At 36.9% G+C, this 26,220-nt stretch overlaps 1 protein-coding gene across 2 annotated transcripts in view; it reads left to right on the plus strand.

The window, feature by feature from the left end:
* The window catches only part of LPCAT1 (lysophosphatidylcholine acyltransferase 1), a 65,165-nt gene that overhangs the window by 26,182 nt on the left and 12,763 nt on the right, over window positions 1-26,220 (plus strand). The window contains exons 8-13 of one of the 2 annotated variants that reach the window (XM_088053233.1): window positions 2,151-2,205; window positions 5,717-5,799; window positions 16,316-16,441; window positions 22,031-22,184; window positions 23,049-23,147; window positions 23,584-24,387. In XM_088053233.1, coding sequence (XP_087909359.1) covers window positions 2,151-2,205; window positions 5,717-5,799; window positions 16,316-16,441; window positions 22,031-22,184; window positions 23,049-23,147; window positions 23,584-23,652 — 586 coding nt within the window. In that variant the 3' untranslated portion in view covers window positions 23,653-24,387. Of the gene's footprint in view, window positions 1-2,150; window positions 2,206-5,716; window positions 5,800-16,315; window positions 16,442-22,030; window positions 22,185-23,048; window positions 23,148-23,583; window positions 24,388-26,220 lie in introns of those variants that run through there. The other variant, XM_005517356.3, reaches the window with a different exon arrangement.

The following is a 26,220-nucleotide window of genomic DNA, read 5'->3' on the forward strand; positions in this document are numbered from 1 at the left end:
TATAAAATCTAAGGCTATTGTTTGAAATTGGTCTACTCTCGTGAAAACAGTCAATCCACTCAAAGAATTTGGACATACTGTTTCCATTATCTTGCCTGAATATAATTTCAACCTTTTTTTTAAACAAAATGTTATTCTAGAGGTTCTTTGGCAAATTCATGTAATATAAAATATTAAGCAAAGCAGTTCTTGCTTGTTTAAAACAAAATTTTTAGCTTTATTTTCTCATTGGGATTTGAGTAGAAATTCCAAAATGTTTAGATGAAGATGAAAACCACAAATTTTGAACCCTAAACAAAGGGGAGTTGGCTTCTGTGGTTAAGGCTTTGTATTATTTTGAACGTCCCATGTGAGATCCTATGTTTTAGTCGTAATGAGGAAACTACGGGGATTAGCCAAGATTCAAGTAATTTAGAATTTTGTCAATTAAGTTTTGCACTTAGGAACCAGGTCTAATTAAGGACATGATTTGGAGACTTGAGGAAATCATTGATCACTTCCAAAGGTTCAGCTTACAATTAATTTGTCACATTGGAAGTAGATGAGTCCATGGTTGTATATAAGGCATATAGACACTGCAGCATTTGCTGCATAAAGGACTTTCTGTTCTCATGAGCTCCTACCTCTTCCCTTGCATTTGCACTGCAATTCTGTAAAAATGTAACTCAGCCATAGAAGAGACAGCTGAGTAGCTTACTTCCACCTTAGTATCCCAACTAAGGACTGAGGAGCACAGAGGAAAAGGGAAGAAACTTGTGTGTTGCCTCAAATCACTATCATTTCTACAAAACCCTTATTCTGAAGTGTTGACCTCTGCTAATAAAATTAAATTAAATTAAAGCTGAATCAGAATCTGCAGCAGCATGTGATATTATACAAATTGACTGGGTCAGTTTAAATTACAGTTTGGCTTAATTAGGATTAATTCTCCTGGGTGACCTAAAATGTATTTGTGATGTCATAGCAGAAAATACTATTAAGACTGATAACAGGCTTCGTTTTCTCAGCAAACATATCTTTTCTGTTTTAGTTAGCCAAAACATAATCTAGAAATGTTTCTGTATGTAGGAATATTCTGTTTGTTTAAAGGTGCTGTAGCTTGTCAGATGGATTGAAAACTTGTCACATGCAAACTTGAACACTCTTACACTCATTGAAAGTAACACTTTTACTACTTTGACAGTATTCAGTGCAGATCAACTGAGTCCACCTTGAAAAAAAAGAATGACTGTAGTTGAGTTAGATACAGGTTCTATCAGTTTTAAATTTTTATTTAAATTCAGGGTTTAGTCTTTTAGGATTACAGAGATGACAGAGAGAAAAGTTTACTTGTAACTTATTGAGGATTTTTAATGCGCTTGAGCAAGGATCTAGAAACCAGACTTTTGTGTTTCTTTTGGGAACGTAAACTTCAAATCCCAGACTTCATTGTTCCTGGTTATTTTCTTTGCTTTAATGTGTTGGAAGCTCAATAAGAAGGAAGAGGGGGAAATATTTTGCAACCCTATATGGGTGTATAACAAAATGAGTAGGGTTTTGCTTCTCGGAGCTGTGCTTTATCTACATAAGAGGATTTTGACCACTGGTCCCCTCACAATGATTGACTGCTGTAACTATATAGATACTGTATGAAAATGTGGCTACTTGACACTGCTCCTTAGTTTAGGTTTACTAAATCCTTGCCTGGATTTGAATCCTAATGCTTTCTAAGGTCAAGTTGATTCCAGTTATCTTGTATCTTAGGCTATTAAAACACACGTACTGCATTTCATTAACTGACTTTGGAAGTATAATGAACTTTGATTCCAAACTGAGGTAGTGATAAAATCTGTGGTTACATAATTAATCTTGCCAATTCTGTGCTGAATGCAGCATTTTTCTGAGACAGTTATTCTTCCTTTAACACATACTGCATATATTACTTTTCACTGTTTTTCTTCCTGGTTTTGACTATTTTTTAAATGCCAATTCAGCGTAAACTACTTTTTTTCCACATTACAGAATGTAATATGTAGAAGTACTTTCAAAGGCTTCTGAATATGATCATACTTACAAGTAGGATGCTATATGAAGACTTTGGACCGTAATGTATTACAGTTTCACTACATATAATTTTTTTTCCTCCATCCTTCCCTATCTTCCCCTTTTAGGTTTGAAATTCTGTGGCTTACTTTATGTCAATTTCACAATTCTGTGGAAATCGAGGTCAGTAAAAAAAACTCCAGTGTATTCTGAGCAGTTGCAGAATGCATAATATTGTACTTAATTCTGCAGTAAAAGTTTGCATTCAAATCTTGTATGTATGTCTGTAAAAACAAGTTAAGATACCACTTATATTTTAGACAAATGGCTTCTGCATCTGAAAATATAGTCTAAAAGTGGAATAGCAAAATACAGTTTTCCAGTTGGCATAAGGCTTTCTTTCTTTACTGATTTGAATTGAGTAGGTAAAATTCTGGCTCAGTTTTAAGAGTCCTTAGAGAACAAATTTCTTGTCTTCTAATGGCCTGATGGCTGTTTTAAGTAGTCTACCAACTTTATATGTTAGACATTCAAGTGTGTGAATGCTCTTATACAAACTAAGGACTGTCTTGTAGAGAAAAATTGTAGGTGGTTTCTTATAGGCCACATAAGTTATTTAATGTCTGGCTAATTTTTTTATTAAGCTGTAGTGTTCAAAATGTTAAATTGGAAAATACAAAGATAATCTATCTATATTCCTAACTTTGTATGGAGAAAAATAATTTTAAGGCTGAAGACTATTGCAGTGAAAATGTGGAAACAATTACAGCCTTTCCTTTCAACTTTGTCCTTATTCATTTTACACAGAGTAATTACATTTTTGTGGACAATTACATATTTCAAAAGTGTCATATAGGATATTTGACAGATGTTCCGCAGTTCTTTTGCCTTTTGAATAATAAAGCATCTCTTTAGCTCTGACAGATGGAACTGATGGCAGGGTAAAACAGTAGGAAGAACTATTGCATGTTTACATACACTGTTACAATAGTAACATAGATTGCATGCTAATCACTGTACTTGTCATTGCTCTGTGTTTGCTTATTTTTGCAATCAGTTATTCTCAAAATTGATGAATTTGCAAAATACCAGCCACTCAATAGTTGTATGTGTTGTAGAGATTTGTGGTTTGTGTTATCAATTTAGTTGAATAAAAAACAAATGTAATTTCCAGAAAAGTGGCCTGTGTTTTGCAGAAGGGCCAGGGAGTGACTGCTCACGCAGGGCTAAGACAAACCAGCTGGTTGGCAGAATTTTTACCCTATCTCAGGAGCATGGTTTTCTGCCCTAGGCAAGTAAAATGGGTTCTTACACACAGGAGTGAACACTGCTGAGCTTTCTTGACTTTTGAGGCAGCAGCTGCTAGCAGATGTTGAGTTTCTGTAGCTCTTACAGATCTTGCATAACAAGCTATGATCTTCGGTAGCTCTTGGGGGAAGAAAGCTAGTGACCTTCTGAAATATTCCATACTAAAGCTGGAGTTGGCAGGTGATAGAGGAGCAGACCTGTTTGTAAGATTGCTCTCAAGTATGAGGCAGAATACTTGAGAGCTACTTGTTGAATCTGTTTTTGTAAGGAAGTGCAATGAGGACTGGTAACATACAGGAGAAATTAGTTGTTTTGTGTTCAAAGTCATATTTCTTTCCCTGGTCTCTGAAGCTTGTTGGTTGTCCTGCTCTGTTCCATCAACACAGAGATACTGGCAAATCCCTGCCAGCCTGGATACCACAGTTAGTGCTGATGATCCAATAACTCAGGGAGACATACTACAAAACAACACAGCTTCAGTGGTTTTTTGATTAAATGATAGCTGGTAAGGTTTAACAGCCAGCAATCAGAATCCAAAGTTAGCTAGTCTGAGCTTCTCTGCATATATTATATGTTCTGGCATATTGTGTGTGTCATTCAGTTTGTGTATGGAGAAGTGAGCATCTATGTAGGTTTTATAATAAATTTTTGTAAATATTGGCCCATCCACCCATCCTGTACTTAGAACTGGCATGCTGGCAATGTTAGGAAGAAGAAAGGATATATGATTATCTGCACATGTAGTTTTTTTTGGCTCATGTCTGTTTGTTTTACTGACCTGTCAACTTCAGTGTTCATACATCCATGACAGTCTGCAGCAGCTGAGAATTCTTCTCTTAGTTTTGTTAGTGATGTTGAAATGATTATGCTATTTATGTTGAGTTAGGCACAGACACGTAGAACACCTCTGAAATCACCTCATATTCAAACTTCTCCTGTGTTTGGACAAATTACTTGATAGCCATTTGCAACTCAAATAACTGGGATGAGGTTTGAAAGTTGAAGGAACAGTCTTTCCGTGTCTGTTAAAACCACAAAGACTGTGAAGTTGTGTATTACATGAGGCTGCTGTACCTGCTTGTAATGTAAACCTAGAAGAGAAGAGTCATATGTTTTCATCTGCAATGGGGCATATAGGGAAAATTCAGCAAAACACAAAATAAATTCAATAAAATATATTCAGATGAATATCCAATGAGTGTTTGGGTAGCGTTGATTGTACTGTTATATAATTTTAAAAACACAGCTAGCTTCATGGTTATGGAGAAGTATTTGCTGAAATTATAAACTTTAAAATAGAGACTAACAACATTACCCAATTGTTAGTTTCTATTTTAAAGACCAGTGTGAAATTTCTGGGTCATAATTCCCATTTTCACTACCCATAGGTAATTACATATGCTACAACTAAACTTCTTGCAGCTTTGTTTTCTAATTCAGAGGCTTTACACAGGATTATGATAATTTTGCTCTCTTAGTGCATAAATTATCCCATTGTTCTGTGCTAGTAAGAGAGCTGTCTGTCTGGTACTGAGTAGGAGTGGTCATCAGAGCAACCCCCTCTTGTTCCTCCCATCTGAGAAGTTAGTTACTTGGCAGAACTAAATGTTTTGGAGGTTCTTATTGGTGAGATTGGCCATGATCTTGGGGCTTATGTAATTTTTCAATGGACACTTAAAAACAGCTTAATACACTGGAAGATATTTTAATGTAGGCCATGCTGTTCTGAAAGCTGCCCTTTCTGTTGTGGTTCTCCAGCAGTTCTGTTTTAATTTTCCTGTTTCCAACATCAACTGTTCTTTGGTTCTCTGGTCATCTGCATTCATTTAGATTTTTTCTTTCAATGGAGTGTTAATGGCTGATGTCCATTTTAAGGGAAAAAAATTTCAAAACATCCAACAGCAGATAATAAAAACACTTGTCATATGTACGTTAGGCAGTCATACATGATTTCAAAATGTGCAGGGGGAACAATAAGTACCTGATGTCCTTAAAATTCGGATGCCTAATCTAGAGGAATATTCCTTTAGTGTGTGCTCTTTTTTTGGTTATCTAGAAAGTGCTGAACAATTCTGGATGTAAGTGAGGTTTATGCAAGAAAATGGTATTACTTCTAAATTATTTTAAAATTCTGAGTTCCATTTAGGAAATGAAGATAAAACTCTGCTTAGGTTCCATGCGGTAAGAAATAAGCAGTTAATGTTATATGAATTTCTAGAAGTATGACATATACTTTAGCATTTAAAAGTTTAATTTTTAATGTTTTCTGTAGTCTTAATGTAACTTTGTGAATAGCAACAAACTGTATACAATTTTCACCGTAGTGCTGTAAGAGATCGTTTAAAATGTTAAATATTTTTGGTATAATTCAGTTCTCTGTATGCAGTTTCTACCCGTGTATATTCCTTCAGAAGAAGAAAGAAAAAATCCAGTCTTGTATGCCAATAACGTCAGACGTGTAATGGCAGAGTAAGTATGTTATAATTCTGCATAAAATAGATGTGTGGTTTTAAGTTTAGATTGAAGAAAATATTATGAAATCCAGGCAGTGTGGTTGTCTGCCTACAAAGAACCTTGTAGTCTGCAGGAATGTCCACAAGACCTCTTACACAGCAGTTACTTTCCCTTCTGAGGAGGCCAGGGAGCCACAAATACAGCAAGAAGTGTAGGAGTTGATGGGTTTGGAATTTTTTTTTCTGGTTGGTTGTTTTGGGTTTTTTTAAACATGCCTCCATATAATAAGCCAGTTCTGCTTGCTCCAGTGAGTGTTTAGTCTTTAGGGGGAAGGGTATTGTTGAGTTTTAGGAAATTTAATGTACCTGAATTCTGTGCTATTGGGGTGTCATTTTAAGCTGTGACTGTTTTAACAGGGTTAAGAATAGTTTCATGTATCCATTGTTACCCTGTGGCTATTTCAAACTGTGAAATAAGCACATTAAGTGGCTTTACTTCCATTGGAAACAGAGGACTGATACAATGCAAATTAATTGAATTTAATGTGTTGACAGATAAAACACTTGTCTATAGAGTATAATAAAGGCAACATTTAATACATTCACTCTTTTGTTGCATTTTTATTAATGTCTTTTACATTTCTTTTTTGCTCTTTCAGTAAACCTTTCATTAGTCAGTACATAACTCTTTTCCATATTTACAGTGAACCCTCAGGCCTGTGATCACCAATAACTCTTGATAGGTTTATGTATTTTCCTAATCCCAATTTTGAAAGAACTTGTGAAATCATAATTTCTTTTTTCTAACTTCTCTTCCATTTCTAAGTTTCTGATTTAAGCCAAAGGCCATTTTGTAGGTAGTGAGAATTCTTATCTGTTTGAACCTGGGTCTGTGAGTTTCCTTAAGGATGTTGGGAGGATAATATAATAATAGATCCATTCTACAAAAGGACATTTCTCACAAGAGAAAAGAACAAAAGGACTTGTTTGAATCATCTTGTCTTGGAATCAAAAAATCTTTGAGGCACTGGCCTCAAAGACTTTTGTTGTTAATTAAAGACCATCACCAAGTGTTGTCCTCAGACTTTGTGTAGAAGGCCACGTTACTGAATCTTCATTCTGAACTCTGCTCTAATTAGATAACAGGGATTGTGTGCTATAAGGAAAAATTTTGAAAGCCTACAAAAGTTGACAACTGGCATGTCACAAGCTTTCCCTTCTAAGTGCACTTAGAAAAGGAAAGACATGATTATGTTTCTCTCTCCCAGCCCTGAAGAATTAAGCATTTGTAGTCATAGAAGAGGAATGCAGATCTAACAGGGAGACTGTCAGAATGAGAGATGTCAAAAAATACTTGCTTTGGGATGAGGCAGGGGCTGTAGATGCTGTGTTGATGTGAATGGGAAAACAAATGTGTTTGGATATCAAAGTTTTGAAGTTAAAATGCAGATGGGAATGAAACAGAATGTTGATGCCTGGATACCATGGATAACTGTAGACCAGTTAACATCAACATAGTTAAAAATTATTTACTTATGACCACTTCCAGATGCTTTCTTCTTGTGTCAATTCTCCAGACTTTCCCAGTTTATTCATGCAGCTTTTGGTACAGTAGATTCCATCTCAAATGCTGTCAAGGCTGTTCTGGAACTGTAGTAGTGGCAACTCAAGTACCTCGGGTGCTGTTGGGTGCTAGCATTGCACTCTGCATTGCTGGATAAAGGACAATATTACTGCTTCATCTAGATTTGTCTTGCTTTTCTTGAGGATTGAGTCAGTAGTGATGTAGCATCTTGTAGTCAAGAGGTCCTTTTGGGATCTATTTAGATGTCTGCTTACCCCTCCTCCCCATCATTTCTCTGGCAGAAGAGTCTAATTCCACTGGATATTTTACAGCATCAAAGGTGACACTCCCAGGTAATAATGTGAGTCTAGAGCCAGTGTTGTGGAAACCTTGTGTTCCACTCTTGATTTCAGAGGGAGTTGATAAAATTCCTGAGTGCAGCAATAGATACAGTTTCTGCTCTTGAAATTGTTTGCCTTCACAATAATCTTGATTTGTAAACAGCTTCTATTTAGCGTTGAACAAAGCATTTGACAAGACTGTATCTTAGGCTGCTTCTGCTTGTTGACTCTGAAGAATTTTTGGTTTACCTATATTTGACTAGCTTTTCTGTAGCTGGACACAGATGTGAGTGATGGTGGTCTCTAGATACTCAATTTATAGGTATAAGTGAACACAAACTATTTTGTTAAGGAGATGCTGTCATTCACAGAAGTTTGCTTCTTTAGGACATTAGTTTCTTGCACGTTGGATGAATGTATTTGCCCAAAAAGTGAAACCCAAAGTGTGCCTGTGTTATCAGAACTGGAACCACTCATATAGTATAGCCACAGCTGCTGAACATGCTTGCCATCCTTTGGGACATTTTCCTAATATACACAAAGGGTATGTGCAGAATAGATTAATCTGCTGCTTAAAATATGGTCCCTACTTACACCTTAACGATATGCTTCACATTTAATTTTCTCATACAACGTATTTTTGGAGTGAGTCTGTCTTGCTTGGTCTTTCTGGCCTTGTTCTGACTCCTACTCAGTTTAGTCAATGCCCATGTCACCCACAACATGCTATCAGGAGCTGTGTTTACAATCACTTTCAAATCACTAAAAATGTTGAGTGCTTTTAAATATGGCAACAGTCTCGGCCAGTTCTCTTTAAAATAAATAAAGTGGGGTGCTGTTCTGACCTTTAGTTCACTTCATGTGTTCTTTATTGCTCTAACAAAATTCTGAAACCACCCTACTAAGAAATGTCATGTTGATAAATATTATGTTGCCTTACTTTTGTATTACTTAAGCAAAACCATCATTTTGATCTTCATGTGCATAAACTATTATCATCTTACGTTGATGGTAGTCAACATGGGTCATTTTGATCTGTTAATTTATCGAGTTCCACAGTTTCCTCTCTATATTTTCTGCTTGAGTGTCAATCTTTTTGTCCCATGTTGTTTCTTGGTGTTTTTATTTTAATCTTCAAATTAATAAATAATAATTTATTGGAACTATGTTAGTGTTGTAAACTTGTCAACCACTTGAGACTTCAATTCCAGCTTTTCCAGAATTAACAGGAACAAATCAGTTGACCTCACCATCACAAGTATTTATTTCTAAAAATTTCTCAGTGGTAGAGGAAATATCTCTTAGAACATTGGGAAATACTTACTATTATTCATAGGATTTGTCATCTTGTTTCCCAATGTAAAGTATTACACATGACAGAGGGTTTTTTTGTCTGATGACAATTTTTCTATCCTTAGCTAGTAGTTATATTATTTTTTGTATTTTTTATTATGCTTTAAAAACTTATGCTTCTTAGCTGCATCAATTGCAACTTTTTATCCATTTTTACCTTTCTGTGTTGTTTTGCTGCATCATAGTTCCTAATTTACTGATAGCTATTTAAAGAATTATATTTTCTGTGATATTTTTGTTTGGAGTATTTTCCCCTAAAGAAATAAATTAGTTGCCTCTTTTCATTGTGGGGTTGTACCCATTTGTTACTGTTCTTAAATGCCTAATTTCCATTAACAACTGCATTCTGAAAGACATCTCTTAGTTGTAATCAAAGTGCTGTTTAGGGTATAGAAATTCTCTTTGAAGGAAAAAGTAAATAACTTTTACTCCCACTTTGAGGGGAATAAAAAGTTTTGTTACCCTGCTGTTCTTTAGGATTCAGATATGTTTGAAAGAGGTATGTCAGTAGCTTAGCTTCTAGTTAATTGCAAAAATTAATTTCGTACAAAGATAAGCCAGTGGTAATCCAGGCATCTGATTGTGAAAATCTACACTGCAGGTTCTTTGTGCAAGTCTAAAGTAACCTCATAATCTGTAATTACAGATATAAGCTGACTAAATGACGATACACAGACCCACAGGTCACTTATTAACATGCAAATACAATTTGGGTTTTTTTCAGTTTCTGTTAAAGACTATCTTTAAAATAGGGAAGAATGTGGTGGTACAATTTGGGGAAAAATGGAAGACAAAATATTGCAAATATGTTAATTTTTTTTTTTGCACATGGCAGATGTTGAGACTGAAACTTGATGGAAACCAGACACCTTTACCTCTTTGTTTTTCAAAACTGTAAGCACCTCAGAACCAAAGTTCTTTCAGTACTCGTGATCTGAGCATTTTGTTTTCCTAGATCTTTTGACTGTTAAACTCAGCATTGTAATAACATGTGACACAGGGGTTCTGAGTTTTGGTGAGCCCAGAAAGGCAGCCTTCCTGTAGAAATAGTAAAATGTCATACACAGTTTGAATTTTTCCATTTTGTTTTCTTCCTCACTTACATAAACATTTAAAGATGTGTTTTTATATTTGCAGTAGATGCTGAAATTGATTAAAGTTAAGCGTGTTAGACATGAAACTTGAAACATCTGTCTTCCTGATGTTTTCTGTCAAGTACTTGCCAGGATCACTTTCCCTATGCTGGAGCATGTCATACAGTTAAAGCACTGACTTACCAGCTTGACATATGAGCATTACATTTTGCTTTTGAGAAATGAGTACTTTTAATCCAGCATGCTGATGAATGCAAAAAAAAACATTACAGGTAGTCTTCTGTGTCCATCTTCCCTTCTGTCATCTTCTACACAGTCAAAATCAGGGTTTGTTTTTTTTTCTTGCAGGCTCTGACATCAGAATGTGATCTTTGCCAGTATATGTGATAGAGTAATGCTGGTTGCTAAAGAGTAGCCTTGAGGTTGTGAGTTTACAGTCGCTTACTGGTCTGATTCATGGCTATATGTTGTATTCGGTGGCCTGTTGAATCTAACTTTGGATAAACTTCTATGCTCTGTGCCTCTGCTGTCTGAAGTTCCATGTGTGATTCTGCACAGGTACTGTTTGGATGTTCAGCATTCAACTTTGAAATCCAAACTGTTTTTTTGGCATTTTTATACCATCAAAGGCATAAGCATCAATATAAGTGGAATTACTGTAGTGCCAGAATTAACAAGCATCCATTTGAAGCATTGATGGTGAAGGGTCTAGAGAATAAATCATGTGAGAAGTGGCTGAGGGAGCTGTTTAGCTTGGAGAAAAGGAGGCTCAGGGGGACCTTATTGCTCTCTGCAACTGCCTGAAAGGAGGTTGTTCTAAGCTGTGGGTTGGCCTCTTGTCTGACACAGCCAGTGATAGGATGAGAGGAAATGGCCTCAGGCTGCTCCAGGGGAGGTTCAGGTTGAACATAAGGAAGAATTTCTTAATGGAAAGTGTTGTTAAATATCTGAATGGGCTGCCCAGGGAGATGTTCAGGAAACAACTGGACATTGCACCATGGTCTAGTTGAAAAGACAGTGATCAGTCAAAGGTTGGGCTTGATGACGTCATAGGTCTTTTCCCACTTGAAAGATTCTGCGCATTGTTTGGATTTCAGGCCATATACAAAAATTGACATGAGAAACATATTGTGCACTCTGTTCATTTCTGTGAATACTGCGAGTGTGGCAGTTGGAGAACCTAGTCACAGAACAAGGCTAACTGTGCAGCTTCTTGCTACATTTATTTTCTCAAGGAAGAAATAAATATTTTAAAGTTAAGCAATACTTTGCAACAGTCTGGTTTTAACTGGTTTTTGAATGCTGACAACACGAGGAGAGCCTCCTTTGTTTTTTACCCCTTGAAGATTTGTGATGTGCAAGTCTACAAGACCAACAATTACAGGACCCATTTTCAAACAACACCAGGCAGAAATACAGCTGTTGGCAGCTTCTTTTTTGTCTAAAAATTAAACCATTATGAGATAATAGATTCCTTATGTGAACTTCAGACTCATGACTGGACCTTCTTTTGCTTGGAGAATGTCACAAAGTAGTAATCTGAGGATAAAAAAGGGACAATCTACTCTGGTCTTCCAAAACTAAATAGTTGGCAGCTCTTCAGCTTGGGAAAGGATGGGGAAAAAAAGAGTGGAGGGTTGTTTTGGAGGTCAGGAAAATCATCAGTTCTGAAAAAGCATACTAAAGGAAGTCTTACTTTTCATAGCAGAAGAGATGGAAAGCACTCAACAGCAGATCAGCTGAAAGTAAATGGAATAAGTCTTTAAAATGGGCAAAATTCATTACCAGATAAAATTACTTAATCGGAGCTGAGATATACTGTAAAAAACATGTGGTTAATTAGTGATTCCGAAACAGTGGTACAAAAGGTCTCTGGTTCAGGAAGTTTATGTACAGATGGCTACTAATAATTGGAGTTATTTGTCCACTGTGTTTTGAATGTCTTTTTGCTGAACATCCCATAATGTAGAAAAATACCAATTTAGATACAATCCTAATGATTTCATCACCCGATAAAGATTATAGTTGATTTAAAGGGGTTTTGAGCAGCCTTTGGAACATTCTCTTGATTAGTTCACAGTTCTGCTTATGCACAATGTAAAACATTTTGAGAATGTTTTTGTTGAAATGTAGATTCCAAATGTCACAATATAACCTGTACTGTTTTCTCTCACTTTACATAATATTCCAGCAGTCACATTCTGTTTCACGTTTGGCATTTTGCATGCATAGTGGATTGGTATGCAGAAAATGAGGAAGTTAATAATTCATCTTATATTCTGACTGCACAAATATTATACATAGGGAGCTGCTTGGTGTCAGAAAGCAGGATATAACAAGTACAGCTCTTGTGTTTAACAGATTGGGTTTGCAGGAAAGCTTTTGGGGTTTTGTTTCATTTGAGTTTATTATTTGCAAGCGACTTGCTGACTTTGAAACTTCATGTAGTGTGATATCATGATGGGTAAATAGCCAGCATCTTGGGGAGGGCAAGAAAGGAAAAAAGTCTCAAGTTATGTCAGGCCAGACATTCATGTCAGATATAAATCTGCTGGACTTTTAAAAAGGCCAGGCTCACATTAACTGAGAGTGAAAGCAGAAGTAATGTGAAGAAAAGAGTGCAGGGAAATACTTTCAAATGAAGATATGGGAAAAGTTGTTTTATTTTTAATTTATTAAAAATATGGGATTGTACTTGTGATTTGCATCTCTACTTGAATTTTTTCCCCAACTGAAGTAGAAAAAGATTGCCCTGGAGGATAACTTAGAATAGTTTGATAACTTGTTCTTTAGAAAAATCCTCTGAGTTGCAGTTGTACTGAGGCCTTACAGTGAACTCTAATATGCCAGACTTTTTTCTAAAAAATGTAAAACTTGACAAGTCTTAGGATATATAATGAACTCTATACTTTATATGTTCCCTCAGCTGCAGTTTCTTAACGTTCTGAGCTGACATCAAGGTGCTTTAAGCTGTTAGCCCTGTACAGGTTGTGATTTTATTTCTGAACTCAAGAGCCCCTTGAACTCTATCTGGCCTTGGCTGATTCTATGATTGAACTTTGAGCAAAAGTGTTTCTTTCCTTCCTCACTTGATCTTTGTTATTATGAAAGTCTGGATGTATATGTACCCTCTTTAAGTTGTTTTGTTTTTTTAAGAAAATTGCAGCAGGTGAACAAGAGAATCTGCTTTTGTCTTTCTGAATCCCATTTTATGTATATGTTGACATTGAACATACATGTAGGTATTAATTGTAGTGGGGATTTTCCTTTATTGATAGCAATATAAGTCTGGTCCAACTACCACCTCTTTTATAAGGGGTGCACAGAGCTATAAAAAGATGCAGGTTGTGCTTCCCCTCGTGGTTCAGCTGAACCTGCAATGACCCCGGCTTTTGTTTGGAATTTATTTTGTATCTTAAGTTTGGTTATGATTTTTTTGTTGGCTGTTTGTTTTGGAGATTTTTTTGAATTCCTCTTTGGCTAGGCTCCTTCAACGTATTTGGGGACCATTATTTAACAGTTATTTAAATCTGGCATTGGTGCTGGGCTGGCAGCCAGTCAAGCTTCAACCCTCCCCGCAGGCTGAGTGCCCTGATCTTTCTTAGTCATCTTTCTTTTGATGTGTTGGGAAAGCATCTTGCTTTTGGTTTTAACAAGCTATTGTTTCTTGCTTTGGCTTGCCACCTTATGGTTATGTTTTAACTTGTCCATCTTCCCTGTTTCCCTCGAGAGATCACTTGAGTTTCTTTTGTTTCTTAAAAGTCTCTTTATTTTAATTGCCACCTTTAATCAATTTCAATGATTTATTTTTTTTGTCCTTTCAGAATTTAGGTGTCTTATCACTTCTCCTGATTCCCTAATATGTCCAATAGAGGAACACTTTACTCTTTCAGTTTCCTAACTTATTTTTAACAAGCTTCTCCTTTTGCATGTAGCTCCCATGTGCTTCAGCTGATCGCCTGTAAGTTCCTGTATTTCTGTTGCATGCTGTACCTAGTGTGGCCTGGAGAGCTGATGAATTTTGGTGTAATGTGCTTGGCTGGGCTAGATCTTTGTTTATTGCCCTATTCTTTTATGGAACTGCACTGGGTAGTACTGCCTGTAGCATGTCCTTGCTGGAGACAGCTGACATGGATGTCTGTAGGGATGATCAAGTGCACAGACAGTAAAAAAGAGGGGAATAGGAAGTAATCTCAACTGGCTGGATGGACTCTGTTTCTTTCATCCACTCCTTTTTCTTCTTTTGAGGAAAACTAATTTTGTATTGTAAAATACCAGTGATTTCATCTTGTATAATACAACACTATATTGAATACTATAAAACAGAAGTCTTGACCTGCTCACAATACCTATCTCTTAGGCTGAACTTGGAAATGGATTTAAATCCCCACAGCATGGGGGAGTTCTTAATCTATGTTTTACACATTTGTTGCTATGTTAACCCCCATCTGTGGGATGGGGTTGGGGTAAGGTATCACAAGAATCTTGTCCATTCCATTAAGGTGGTTTACTGTTTGAAAAATACTGCTGGAATACTTCATAGTAGGAGTGGATTGATGAAATAAAGAGATCAAGCAGAGAAAATTTTGGAGGAGCTGGATTTAATTGCTTAGATCACCAGTATGAGACAATCTAATTTTCAACACTGCTTTTAAAATGACTTTTCTATGTACCTAAATCATTTGGTTTAGTTGGCTTTATCCTTTTGTTCCTTTCTCTTTGTTGTTTCTTCTTAGGAAGGGGGAGGCTATTCAGCGAAGATCACTACCTTCTAATTCCTTGTTTTGTGCATAGCTTACAAATACTATCTATTTTTTTGCCATATTTGGTACTTTTGAACTTGAATATTTATTAGTGAGGTGTTCTTCCTGAATGTTTGACTTTCTCAGCTGTAAAGAGGAGAGAAACCCTTTTTTTAAATTTTTTAATTTTTAAAGTTTAGTGCACGTCTATCTATCAGAATTCCTGAAGTTTGATAATTGGTGGACAGAAGAGAACTGGCTTATGTTAGTTATTTACTTTGGTATTCAAAAGCCTTAGAATGAGATTCTGAGGAAGAGACTTTGACAGAAATTATTTGCATAAGAGCTAACTGCCATTACAGATCAAGCTATTTACAATAAAGCATAGAATTGAACACAAGAGTTTTCAAAGCAAAAATTACTGTGGCGGGCCTCAGGGTTTTGCATCAATCTTGCCTTAGTGTATATTAACTTCCCATATGAAAAAGGTCGTTAGCAGTAAGGTAGACAAACTGTAGATGAAAAGAATGAAGGTAAGTAAATAAAAAAAAATTTGCAAAGATTTCATCAAACTAAAAAAGACTGCATAAAGGAGATAATTCTCCTTATTACAGTAAGTAAAATAAAGTAAAATAAAAAATGTGGCAGATGAGTAGTTTATATGGAGCTGTGTTGGCTTTCTAAATTGTATCTTATGTTTGTATACTGAATTCTTAAAGGCCTCTTTCACATCACACTGTCATTCTCTCAACTTTGCCACAGCAAATGCAGGGCAGCTATAATATCAGGATTTCCATCAATTATCTTATGGCACTACAATTACTACAGAGCATCGAGTTATAAGTGGAGCAAAAACCAATACTAAATTGTTTGGTGAATAAAGGCTTGGGTGTATTTTTTTTGCTACCTTTCTTATGTCATACATTTAAAAATAACTTGCTTGCTTAGAGGTCAACTCTACTTGTTTTTATATATTGTGTTCTAGCTGTTATTTATAAAGAAGTGTTGCCTTTTGTATAATAAGATTCGTTGAAGGTAATAGTTGTTCTGCTCAGGTGATTGCGCTAACACATCAATAAATTAATAATAATAAAAATATTGGACACAGTTGTTAATAAATATGTTTTTGTGTTCTAGATTAAAAATCTTGAAACCCTAATTATTTACTTATATGAAATACATCTATGAAAGTCTTTACACTGCCTAATTTTTGCCTTGTGTTCTTGCATATTTTGACTCAGTCAAAACAGATGCTCTGCAATGGATCGTGTACCATATTTCATTCTCTCTGTGTAAACTTACTTTTATGAGCTTGTCCTTATATTTTTTCAGAATGGAGAGCATAGTTGTTATAGGATTTTTTGCTGTGAAAAAAGTGATTATTCTGGTCAGTTTTCTTGGAGTGTCTTGTTTACAGTGTTTCTTTGGTTTATTTGAGGGCGTTGGGAGTTTCAGTGACAGACTACACATTTGAAGACTGTCAGCTGGCTTTGGCTGAAGGACAGCTTCGTCTACCTTCAGATACGTGTCTTTTAGAATTTGCAAAGCTTGTGAGGAGCCTTGGGTGAGCATATACAATATTTATATGTAAGGTGCATATTTATTGTATATCTATGTTTATATAGTTTTCCTATCATGTAACAATATTGCATTTATAAATATATATGGAATGTTGTCATCACACAATCAGGGAAACACCAGTATAAAATTGAAACAATACTGTACTTAACTTTCAAGCAGCACCCCTGAATCCCAATGACTAGAGGAGGTTGTAAAGTTCTTATTTTCCATCTGACAAGAGAGCAGAGTGAGTCTGAAGCATTCATTCCTGAGCTAGAAGACACTTTATGAAGAGGATCAGGAGTACTGTGGGATTCCCAATATTTGATACAGTTAAAGAGTCAGTTGCCATTTCCTATGGAGACATCTGTGGAGGGAAAACAAGGGCTGACAATAGCAATCTTGTGACTGGATTAACCTTGTAATAGTGAGGACAGAGGGGTCACCCTTCGCTGAGAAGGTGGTGGTTGATCTTTTGAGCAGGTCACTGCCAGATGGACTTTCTAATGCAGCTGTAGGTCAGTGCATGTGGCGTGGGTCCTCTCTTCTTTCTTCCCATAGTGCCATTTCCTGCTGGCTTTACCTTTCAAAAAAACCTCAGCAAACCTGAAAATTTTACATAAACCAAATAGTAGACTGTGCTGCTGTTTTCAAATTTTTCTCCTGCTTCTTCAGTCATCTTATTGAGCAACCATGAATTAAATGTACAGCCTCATCCTATTAACTCTCAATATGCAAACACCCTTTTTCATTTTCTTGTCTCATCGCCTGAAAGTACAGAGTGTAGTTTAATGTTTCCATTGTGTATTTTATTTCCTTTCACTAATTTTTCCTTCAGCTTCTGTACATAAATGAAAATAAAGAAGAAAAAGCTCTCTTGGAGAATAAAGAATGTAGGACAGCACACATCATGAATTCAGAAGACAAGCATGTATTAATCAATTGTCAGGACTTCCATCTGAAAAACTTCCATTAGGATAGGAGAGACTTCTAAGGGAAGAGTCTTACTTTGTTTAAAAGGCTTTGCATTTACACTACTAGGGAAGAAAAACAAGCAAAACAAAACAAACCAACCACCCACGTCTCTTATTATGCAGTTCATAATCCCAGGATTCAGTTTAATCCTCTTGTTAAGTTGTCTGGCTTCTGTCTGCTCAATTTAAAGCTGTTCTTTCAAATTATGCTTTTCTAGGGTTTTGTTTTGGCCTCTGAAACTGTTACATGCATTTGTGAGTGAGGTTCACTGCAGCCCAGAAGTTCTCTTTCTGGTATGAGCAATTAATCACTGGTGAAATATAATCCTCTCTGAATCTGGGCATGTGCCAATAAGAAGGATATTATGACGGTATTTTTCTGGCACAATTGGATGAAGACTGTAATATGACTTCATCTCTAATGCATACTTGATAATAATGTAGTCATTTTGCTGTTTATTCAAAGGTTTTGAGGCCAGGGAGGCATTAAGATCATCCACTAGCATCCCTAAATAACTAGAACAGTAAATTTTATCCAATGGATTTTTCATTCAGTCTTAATACTTGTTTTTGAGCAATGACGTACTTTCGAGGTAATGCCCAGGTTTAAGATTCCTATAGTAAGGTAAATTCAGAGTTCTTTTTGGTTTAGATTTTTTGAAATCAATTTTACACCTCAGTTTGCTGTACTGAAGAGTTACTTCTGCGCACATTGTGTCTACAGGATTCATTATCATTGTCTGTAAAATTCAGTTAGCCTGTGTTCAGCTGGATGGGATCCAGTCCAGAATCCATGCAGGCACAGCACTGAGTTCTCATGCTTCATCTAAGGATGTGCTTGGGCTCTGTTAACAGAGCTGTACAGCTGGCTTGTACCAAACTCTGTGATAAAATGACTGCTTTATCAATGAGATCAATTGATCATAGACTTATCTTCTCAAATTGTGCCTTCATTACTCCTCAAGGAGTCATGTTTCTCTTCAGTCTGATAATTTATGTGACCAACGAGCTAATTGCTAAACTATGTGCAGTCTATGTTATAGCTTTCATATCTTTTTTCATACAATGTAAATCCTCTGCTTCATTTAATTAATCTATAATTAATTACCCCACTGTTTAAAGTGAATCTCTAGTTTTACTTGAACTGGATCTATTGCTATGTTCTGGCCATTGAATTTTGTTTGGATTTTGTGCCTTACTAAAGACCTCTTTGGATATCTTCTTCAGGAAGTGTTAATACAGCTAACTAAGTCTAGTCTCTGTTTTTTTATGAGATACTTCTTATGAGCTGCTTTAGGGTAGTTGCCTGCAAGGAGATCCTTGAGTTCTGATTTGAATTGATTTGTTCCTATTGTTTCAAGCTTCTGTTTGTTCTAATTCCCAATATTACATCATCAAGTTGACCATGAGTATCCTTTTAGTCAAATCAGCTGTAGGCTACCAAGATCTGCAAGGACCTCAGGCCTGTTGCCTGTCTATTCTTGCTCAACAGCCTCTACCATCCAGACAACAATGCAGATTTCTGCTTTCCATGTGTGCCTGAAATGGTAGTCCAGACTGTAAGGCAGAACTTTGTATCCCCAGAGTGATAACCCTCACAGCTAATTACCTGTGCTGTGACTTCAGAGTGCTCAGAGGTCATCTACAACAAGGGGAAATGCTCTGGAGGATGTTTACCATCTGAATTTGTGATAAAAGCAATGCTCTCTACTACAGGAGGTGATCATGGATCAGGCATGACAGCAAATACCAACCATGGTAGCCCCTGCTTTTGTGGATCAAGGCAGGGTATGCCAAGAGTATTCAAGAAGGTCTGTTTTGCAGTTTTTTGCACTATACTTGCTCTATGATGGCAAGAAGTTGCACAGAAGTATGTCAGCAGACATTAAAGTGAATGTATTGTGCTTTTCTGGCTTAGGGCATATTTCTCTGTGCTTGCAGTTTACAGTAGCTAGCTACAAGATCCAGCTGTTCTTCCAGCTCTCTGAGACACTAGAAGGTTATTGGCAGATTCCCAGCATGCAAGAAATGAGCTTGTTTTCAAATAGTCAAATACAGCTAAAACTAGCTTACTTGCTAAAAATAGTGATAATTATGCTGTAAAATATTCTACCTTCAGGGATCTGGTTTTCCTTGTGAAGTCTGCTGTGAAGAATTCAATGTCCAGAGCTGTTAATCTTGAAAAATGTCCTTTCCATCTTCATGGATTCAGGAATACTTCTTGTTCTTTTTAGTGTGCACTGACCTGAAAAATGAAGCAAAACACCACAACAGAAAATAATTTTATATATCATAAAGCCTAGATCTTGCATGGCAACTATTAAGCCAACAAGCATGGTTTCATGAGGGAAGACATTTGCTGTTGGCTTTCTATAATTTTTGGCCTCCATTGGGATAAAAGTAACTATTGTAAAGGAATTGGGACATTCAAACCTTTTCATATTGGTTCAGAATCCATTATGAGATTTGCACGTGGCTTCTGAAGACTTCAGTTTAGCAGCTTATGGTCATCAACATATTAATTATTTTCTGGTTTTGAAGGGCTAGAGGGAAGTGAGCCCACCTTGCATTACCAGAAGTACAATGCAGTCATACTGAAGTTGAAACAGTTTGCCTCACTGATCCACATACTGCTTTTGAGATTGCCTCACATCTCTTTCTGTATTTACAAAATATAAACCACAAGATGCCTGTAAGATCTGTGGTGAGCTGTGTTACTTCCCGTACAAGATTTTGCCTTCAAGCTTCTATAGCTTTTCAGGCTTATTTAATGGTGAAGCAGAGATCTTGCAAGTCTTGAGTGTTACTCGCCAAATGAGTGCTCCATCAGTTCTAGAAGACAATTAATTGCAAAGAAAATCTCTCTGATTTAGAGACAAATGTTACACTACATATTCTGCGTCAGTGGGGGCTTATCTCAAGGGAGGATTTAGATGCCAGCTGTCCTTGTGCTACAGTTAAAATCCATTTCAGCCTCTAGTCTGGGATGTATTATCAGTGGACACTTCTTGCATGTAATCCTGCATGTGAGAAGATGAGTTCTGGGTATATCTCAAATCCTCTATGGATTTTTTTGTTATTGTTCCTTCTACTTTTTTACTTGATCAAGAAAAATGAATGTTTGCAGTAGGCTGTCTCACTCTTACACTGTCTAGGACTAAATCTTCAGATGCTTTAATGCTAGAATGAAGAACTTGTGAATGTTCTATAGGAGCCATGGGTTTCTGGAAGAATTCTTACATGTTCAGGTCTTCCAGAAAGAACAGGTTGTGGCATGGTTTAGTTCGTACATATCGGTAAGCCAGTATAGGTCACAACAGACAACATGGGAGTTGAATTTTTACTTAAGAGTTGTGATGTTTAGGAAGGGTCACTACAGCAAGCAATCAAGTTCTGGAGCTGATGTATCAGATCATCTTCCTATCAGAAATGCTCTTATCTTTTTTCAGAAGCTACTCAGAATGCTGTTATTAAGCATTTTATTCATTTTTGTTACTGAGAGGAAGCTGCTGAGGAGTCCCAGCTGCAGTCCAAGAACAGTTCTGGTGTTAGCTTTTGAGTTGTGTGAATTACTACTCTTCCTTGCCTGCAGCAGCAAGCAGCAAAGCAGGCAACTGCAGGAGGACATTGTAGGAGACTTTACTGGTATCTTTTGTCTTCTGAGTGGAAAGATACCCAAGTTACCCCAAATCAGTTCAGAGTAGACGTGATCTAGATCTGCTTGATGTTGTATTAGGAGGGAAAGCTGCTTGTCTTTTCATCATACCTCCAGTACCCTTTATTTTATCCCTAGTAAGATTATTCAATAAGGCTTTGTTTGGTCTTTATGGGCTGTATGGGTTTTTTGTTTGTTTGGGGGGTTTTTTGTTGTTTTTGTTATTTGGGGTTTTTTTTTTTAGCAAAGGCAAAACAGGAAGCTTGACTTAGGCAAACAACTAACCAACAACCATGCAGTAGATATCTACCTAAGTATAAAGCTGTTCATTCATCAGTCAAAGTCTGGTTTTGCAATGGGGAAGGACTGAGGAAATTCTGTCACTGTAGGAACTGCAAGAATTTTGTTTAGGTTACCTCATAATGGTGTCCAACTCAAGACTGAATGTGAAAAATGAGGACCGATAAACAGGATTAACAGTATAATCACTCTTACGTAATCCCTGAATTTTTTTTTAGGTAAGATGCATCATGTCCTTCCTGTTCAGTGACATTAGTAAATTTGGAAACATAATTGGTTTATGTTACTGTCCTACAATACAGCCATATTCAGGTGACCTAACTTCCACCTAGTTCTCCATGCTTGGAATTTATTAGCTAGTTCTAGACTGTGTTTCTTCCTGTTGAACTAATTACACATATGGCTTGTAATCAAGGTAGACTGAAGGACATGAGTTTGTCCACGTTTCTTAAGCCCTTGTAGTAATTCCTAATAAAAATTGAGAACTAATGGGAGATTTAAAATTACAGAAATACATTCTTTTATAATAAAGTTGTGTAATAATTCTTAATCCAGACTTTGTAATGTTTTACACTGTTATCCATTTTTTCATTTGATATTTTGAAATATGTATTGTTAAAGCTAGGTTGATTTTTAAAATGTGCAAAAATAATATGCTTTATAGGCTGAAGCCAGAAACACTTGAAGATGATCTCAATAAATATGCTGCAAGTGCCATGAAAATGAAGAAAGAAAAGGTTGATCTCAAAGAATTTTCAGCCTACTTGGAATTTCCAGTTTCTCAGACATTAGAAAGTATGTTTTCACTTTTTGATGAGGTAAGAAACAACGTTAAGTTTAAAAATTTTACTACCTTTGGTAAACTTCACTTTGACCTACTCCTGTGTAAATTGAATTCACTGAGGTTTGATTTCTGAGTACTTCACCATAAAATTTCTTACAGCACTTCCCTTTCAGCAAGGTAAGGGCACCTATCACCAGCTAAATAAAGCATTCCTTCAGGTAGAACTTAAAAGGTATATCACCTGGACAAAAACTGTATTTTTTCTAGATGTAAAAAAGAGGAGGAAGGGTAGGGTCAGGCTAGACTTCTGCTGCTGCTCATTGGAGCTGAATGCAGTGTCTGTTAGCTGATATTTCATTTACTTTGTAAATAAATGATCTGTTCTTCTATGGGCCTGAAACCTGAAGGATCTTGGTGAATGAGCCAGTTTTTCATTCCTCTGGCAATCAGTCAGAATGGGGAAATGACGATTATTATCTTTGGATGAGGTGCTGTCTGGACCAGGAAGTGGATATGTCCACAGTGTTCTCTCTTGGAGCAGATGTCATGTATTCAGTGCTTAAATTAGGGTGCGTTGTCCTCTGATTCTCTGGTTTTAATTTCAGCCCAGTGATTCAGATGGTTCAATGGAAAAATCTTAAATATGCGAGTGAAGGGTGACAGTAGCAGCACTGTCTTCCAAGAATATTTAAACTGTGACTTTTGACTGAGGCTATGAAAAGAATCTGCAGAGCTTTCACCCAGGTTCTTGTCCTTGTGTGATTTCATTTCAGTGAGACTGTTTTTTTGTCACAGCACATGTAACAATCTTTCTGAGTATTCTGCATTTTTAGCAACTTAGTTATTTATGAAAATTCTCAGACACTGCACTATTTTGAGGGGAGGTTTTCCTTCACAGAATGAAGATGGTGTAATTGACATTCGGGAATTTGTCATTGCTCTGTCAGTTGTCTGTAAGCCATCCAAAACTCTGGAAACAATTCAGTTGGCATTTCAGGTAAGCTGCATTTTCTTGTTCTATATAGTTTGCTTATTTTTAGAAACTATTAATACTGGCATTAGACTCAATAGAAGTTTCCACATTTCCTTTTAATACTTAATTACATTTTAAAATAATATTAACGGAAAGTTAGATTAAGAGTTTGTGTTAATAGGGAATACATTGCAAGTGTAAGTTGTGTAAAATTATGAAAGCTTGCTGCTTTAAGTTTTTTGTAGAACTCTGGTAGAATCCTTTTTAGCAAATTAAGTCTGAAAGCTCAAGTCCTTTGTATTGATTCCTCTAAACAGTCTGCTGAATTGTACTTGCTGCTCTTAGAATGTTTCAACAAATCTAATTTTTCAAGTTGTTAAAGTATTTTTTTAATAATTCCTACGTGTTAATAGAGATTATTTTTATCTCCTTTTTTCTTGTTAAAATTTTCTTCCCTTAGTCCTACCATGTATGTGTGGTGGTCCTGCAGTCTTTGCCCAGACTTGATGGTTCCCAGAAGTGCTCCTGATCTTGCTCTAGCCTCAGTGGTTTGTTGTAGCATCACCATAGATTGTTAAAGCGAGCTTCTTGGAAAAGTGACAGCAGCAATGCTTAACCAATGGGTTTCTGATTAATTACTTTTAAATTAATTTCTTTAATTTTACTGTTTCAACATACGAACTCTGCTGCATCCTGCATCATCTTTTCCCTTTGCCTTGAATTCACATAGTCTTCAGTGTTACTGAAACTGAGAAGTGCTAAGTCTTGATGCTGTCTTCTCTAGACAATGCATTGTGCTCAGAGCATTCAGTTGCATGGTGCTACACTGCAGCCTTACTTTCTATGTAGTTGTATTCAGGTTCTTCAGCATGACGACTTTAACTACGTTTTGCTGAAGAAATGAGACTCCTTTGAATGCTTAGTGTTCACATGTATCGTTCTTACCTTTTGGCCAGAATCCAATAAATTTGTCAAACAAGGAAGGAGCAAAAATATTTGGTTCCTACAAATATTGTGGGAAATCTCTCATTAGTAGATGCATTTATTGCTGCCTCTGAGAGAAAAGCAGAAAGAAAGGTCTCTGGCCTAACTCAGTCCATTTCAGCTATAAAATGGCATAGAAAAATAGTCAGGTACTGTTTGGTCAGTTCTGTGTCTTCATTCTAAAATGAACAAATTTGAAGTAAATGTAGAGGGGGTTTGGGGAGATATTTTTTGTTTAATTTAACTGTCATGTTTTATAATGTGCAATATAAGTATATAATTTAAGAGGATGAAAAGCTCAGATTGGATGGTTATTTTCTTTCTGGAAGCACTTGAAGTTAATTAAACTGTTTCTTAGAAAAACTGCTGTTCTTCATTATCTGCTTCACTCTCTAACTCATGTAATTTGGAGTCACTTTGTTAACTACACAGTACAAAGTTAGATGTAAAACTGCGAAGAAGCTTTATGTATTTATTAAGAAGGGGAAGTACTCAGCAAGGGGAAGCAGGTACGGCTTATTTTATCCTGCTGGTGATGGTGAATGGGTTAAGAGAAGTCTCAAGCTGAGGAAATTTTGCTTATTCTAGGATTTAAAAAAAGCAAAGAGAACCTTTTTTAATTCTTTTCTACCTCCTGTCCTGACTTCACATACGATGAGATATTCACACAGCTTACCTGGAGCCATTGAAGGACCTAGCTAGTTCATGAGTGTATGACTTTGAACAAGTGCTGTCCTCTGCCATGTGCTAGGTCTTTCAGGAAAAGTGCAACATTTAATATAGCTACAAGTTTTCAAAGTTAAAGTGTTTAGTATATGACTGAGGAACTTGAAAAATAGTATCATTATATGGAGTTGATACAAAACTAGGAGGAATGGGAAATAGATGTGAAGGTTGTGCTGTCGTTCAGTGGGACCTCTATAGGCTGTGGAGAGTTGGCCAGAGAAAACCTCGATGAGGGCCAGTGCAGGGCCCTGCACCTGGGGAGGAAAAGCCCCAGTCCCAGCACAGACTGGGCTGTGACCTACTGGAGAGCAGCTCTGCAGAACAGGACCTGGACCTGGGAGTCTTGCTGCATGGCAAGTTGACAATGAGCCAGCAGTGCCCTGGTGGCCAGGAGGGCCAGTGGGATCCTGGGGTGCATTGGGAAGAGTGTGGCCAGCAGGTCAAGGGAGGTGATCCTGCTCCTCTGCTCGGCCCTGGTGAGGCCACATCTGGAGTGCTGTGTCCAGTTCTGGGCTCCTCAGCACAAGACAAGGGGGGAATAGAGAGGGTCCAGTGAAGGTCACAAAGATGATGAGGGATCTGGAGCATCTCTATAAAGAGGTGAGACTGGGGGAGCTGGGGATGCTTAGTCTGCACAAAAGACTGATAGGGGATCTCATTCATGCATGTATGTACTTCAAAGGTGGGTGTCAGGACAATGGTGCCAGACTCTTTTCAGTGGTGCCCAATAACAGAATGAGGAGCAATGGCCATAAACTAAATTACAAGATGTTCCACCTCAAGATGAAGAAGAATTTATTTATGTTGAGGGTGCCAGAGAAGGCTTCCAAGGGAGGTTGTGGAGTTTCCCTTTCTGGACACATTCCAAACACACCTGGATGCACTCCTATCCTGCCTCTGGATACCTAGGCTATCTAGGTGACCCTGCCTTGGCAGGGCATTTGGACTAAGAGCAGCACTCTAAGTACTACTTCTTCCAAGCTGCTAAAGAAACTAAAGGCTGTTATAAATCTTGTCAATATGGTGTTTATACTGACCACCCAATATTATCTACTTGTTCTGTGAAAATGTAGCAGGTTTTATTAAAGAAATGTCTTGTTCTTTTCCCTATTCCTGTGAAAGAGTGTGCAGGTTAGGTGCCAGGGTGCAAAAGGTGAGATTCCTGGTTTGAGCATATCTTCCATGGAACTTCGGTATTATTCCCCTAAGGTGTGCTGTCTCGTGGCAACAGCTTTTGTGTGAAAAATACATGCTTACGCCTGTTTTGTTCAATCTCATCAGTTCCCACCTTCCCAATGATGTAGAGAAATTAAAAGGAAGTTTCCAAAACAGCACTTTTTACATGGTTTGATATTTTCAATGCTATCATGCTTGAAAAGGAGACATA

Source organism: Pseudopodoces humilis, chromosome 1, assembly GCF_049639895.1.
Source record: "Pseudopodoces humilis isolate 2021_Gansu_Grassland_sample_001 chromosome 1, ASM4963989v1, whole genome shotgun sequence".
NCBI lineage: Eukaryota > Metazoa > Chordata > Aves > Passeriformes > Paridae > Pseudopodoces > Pseudopodoces humilis.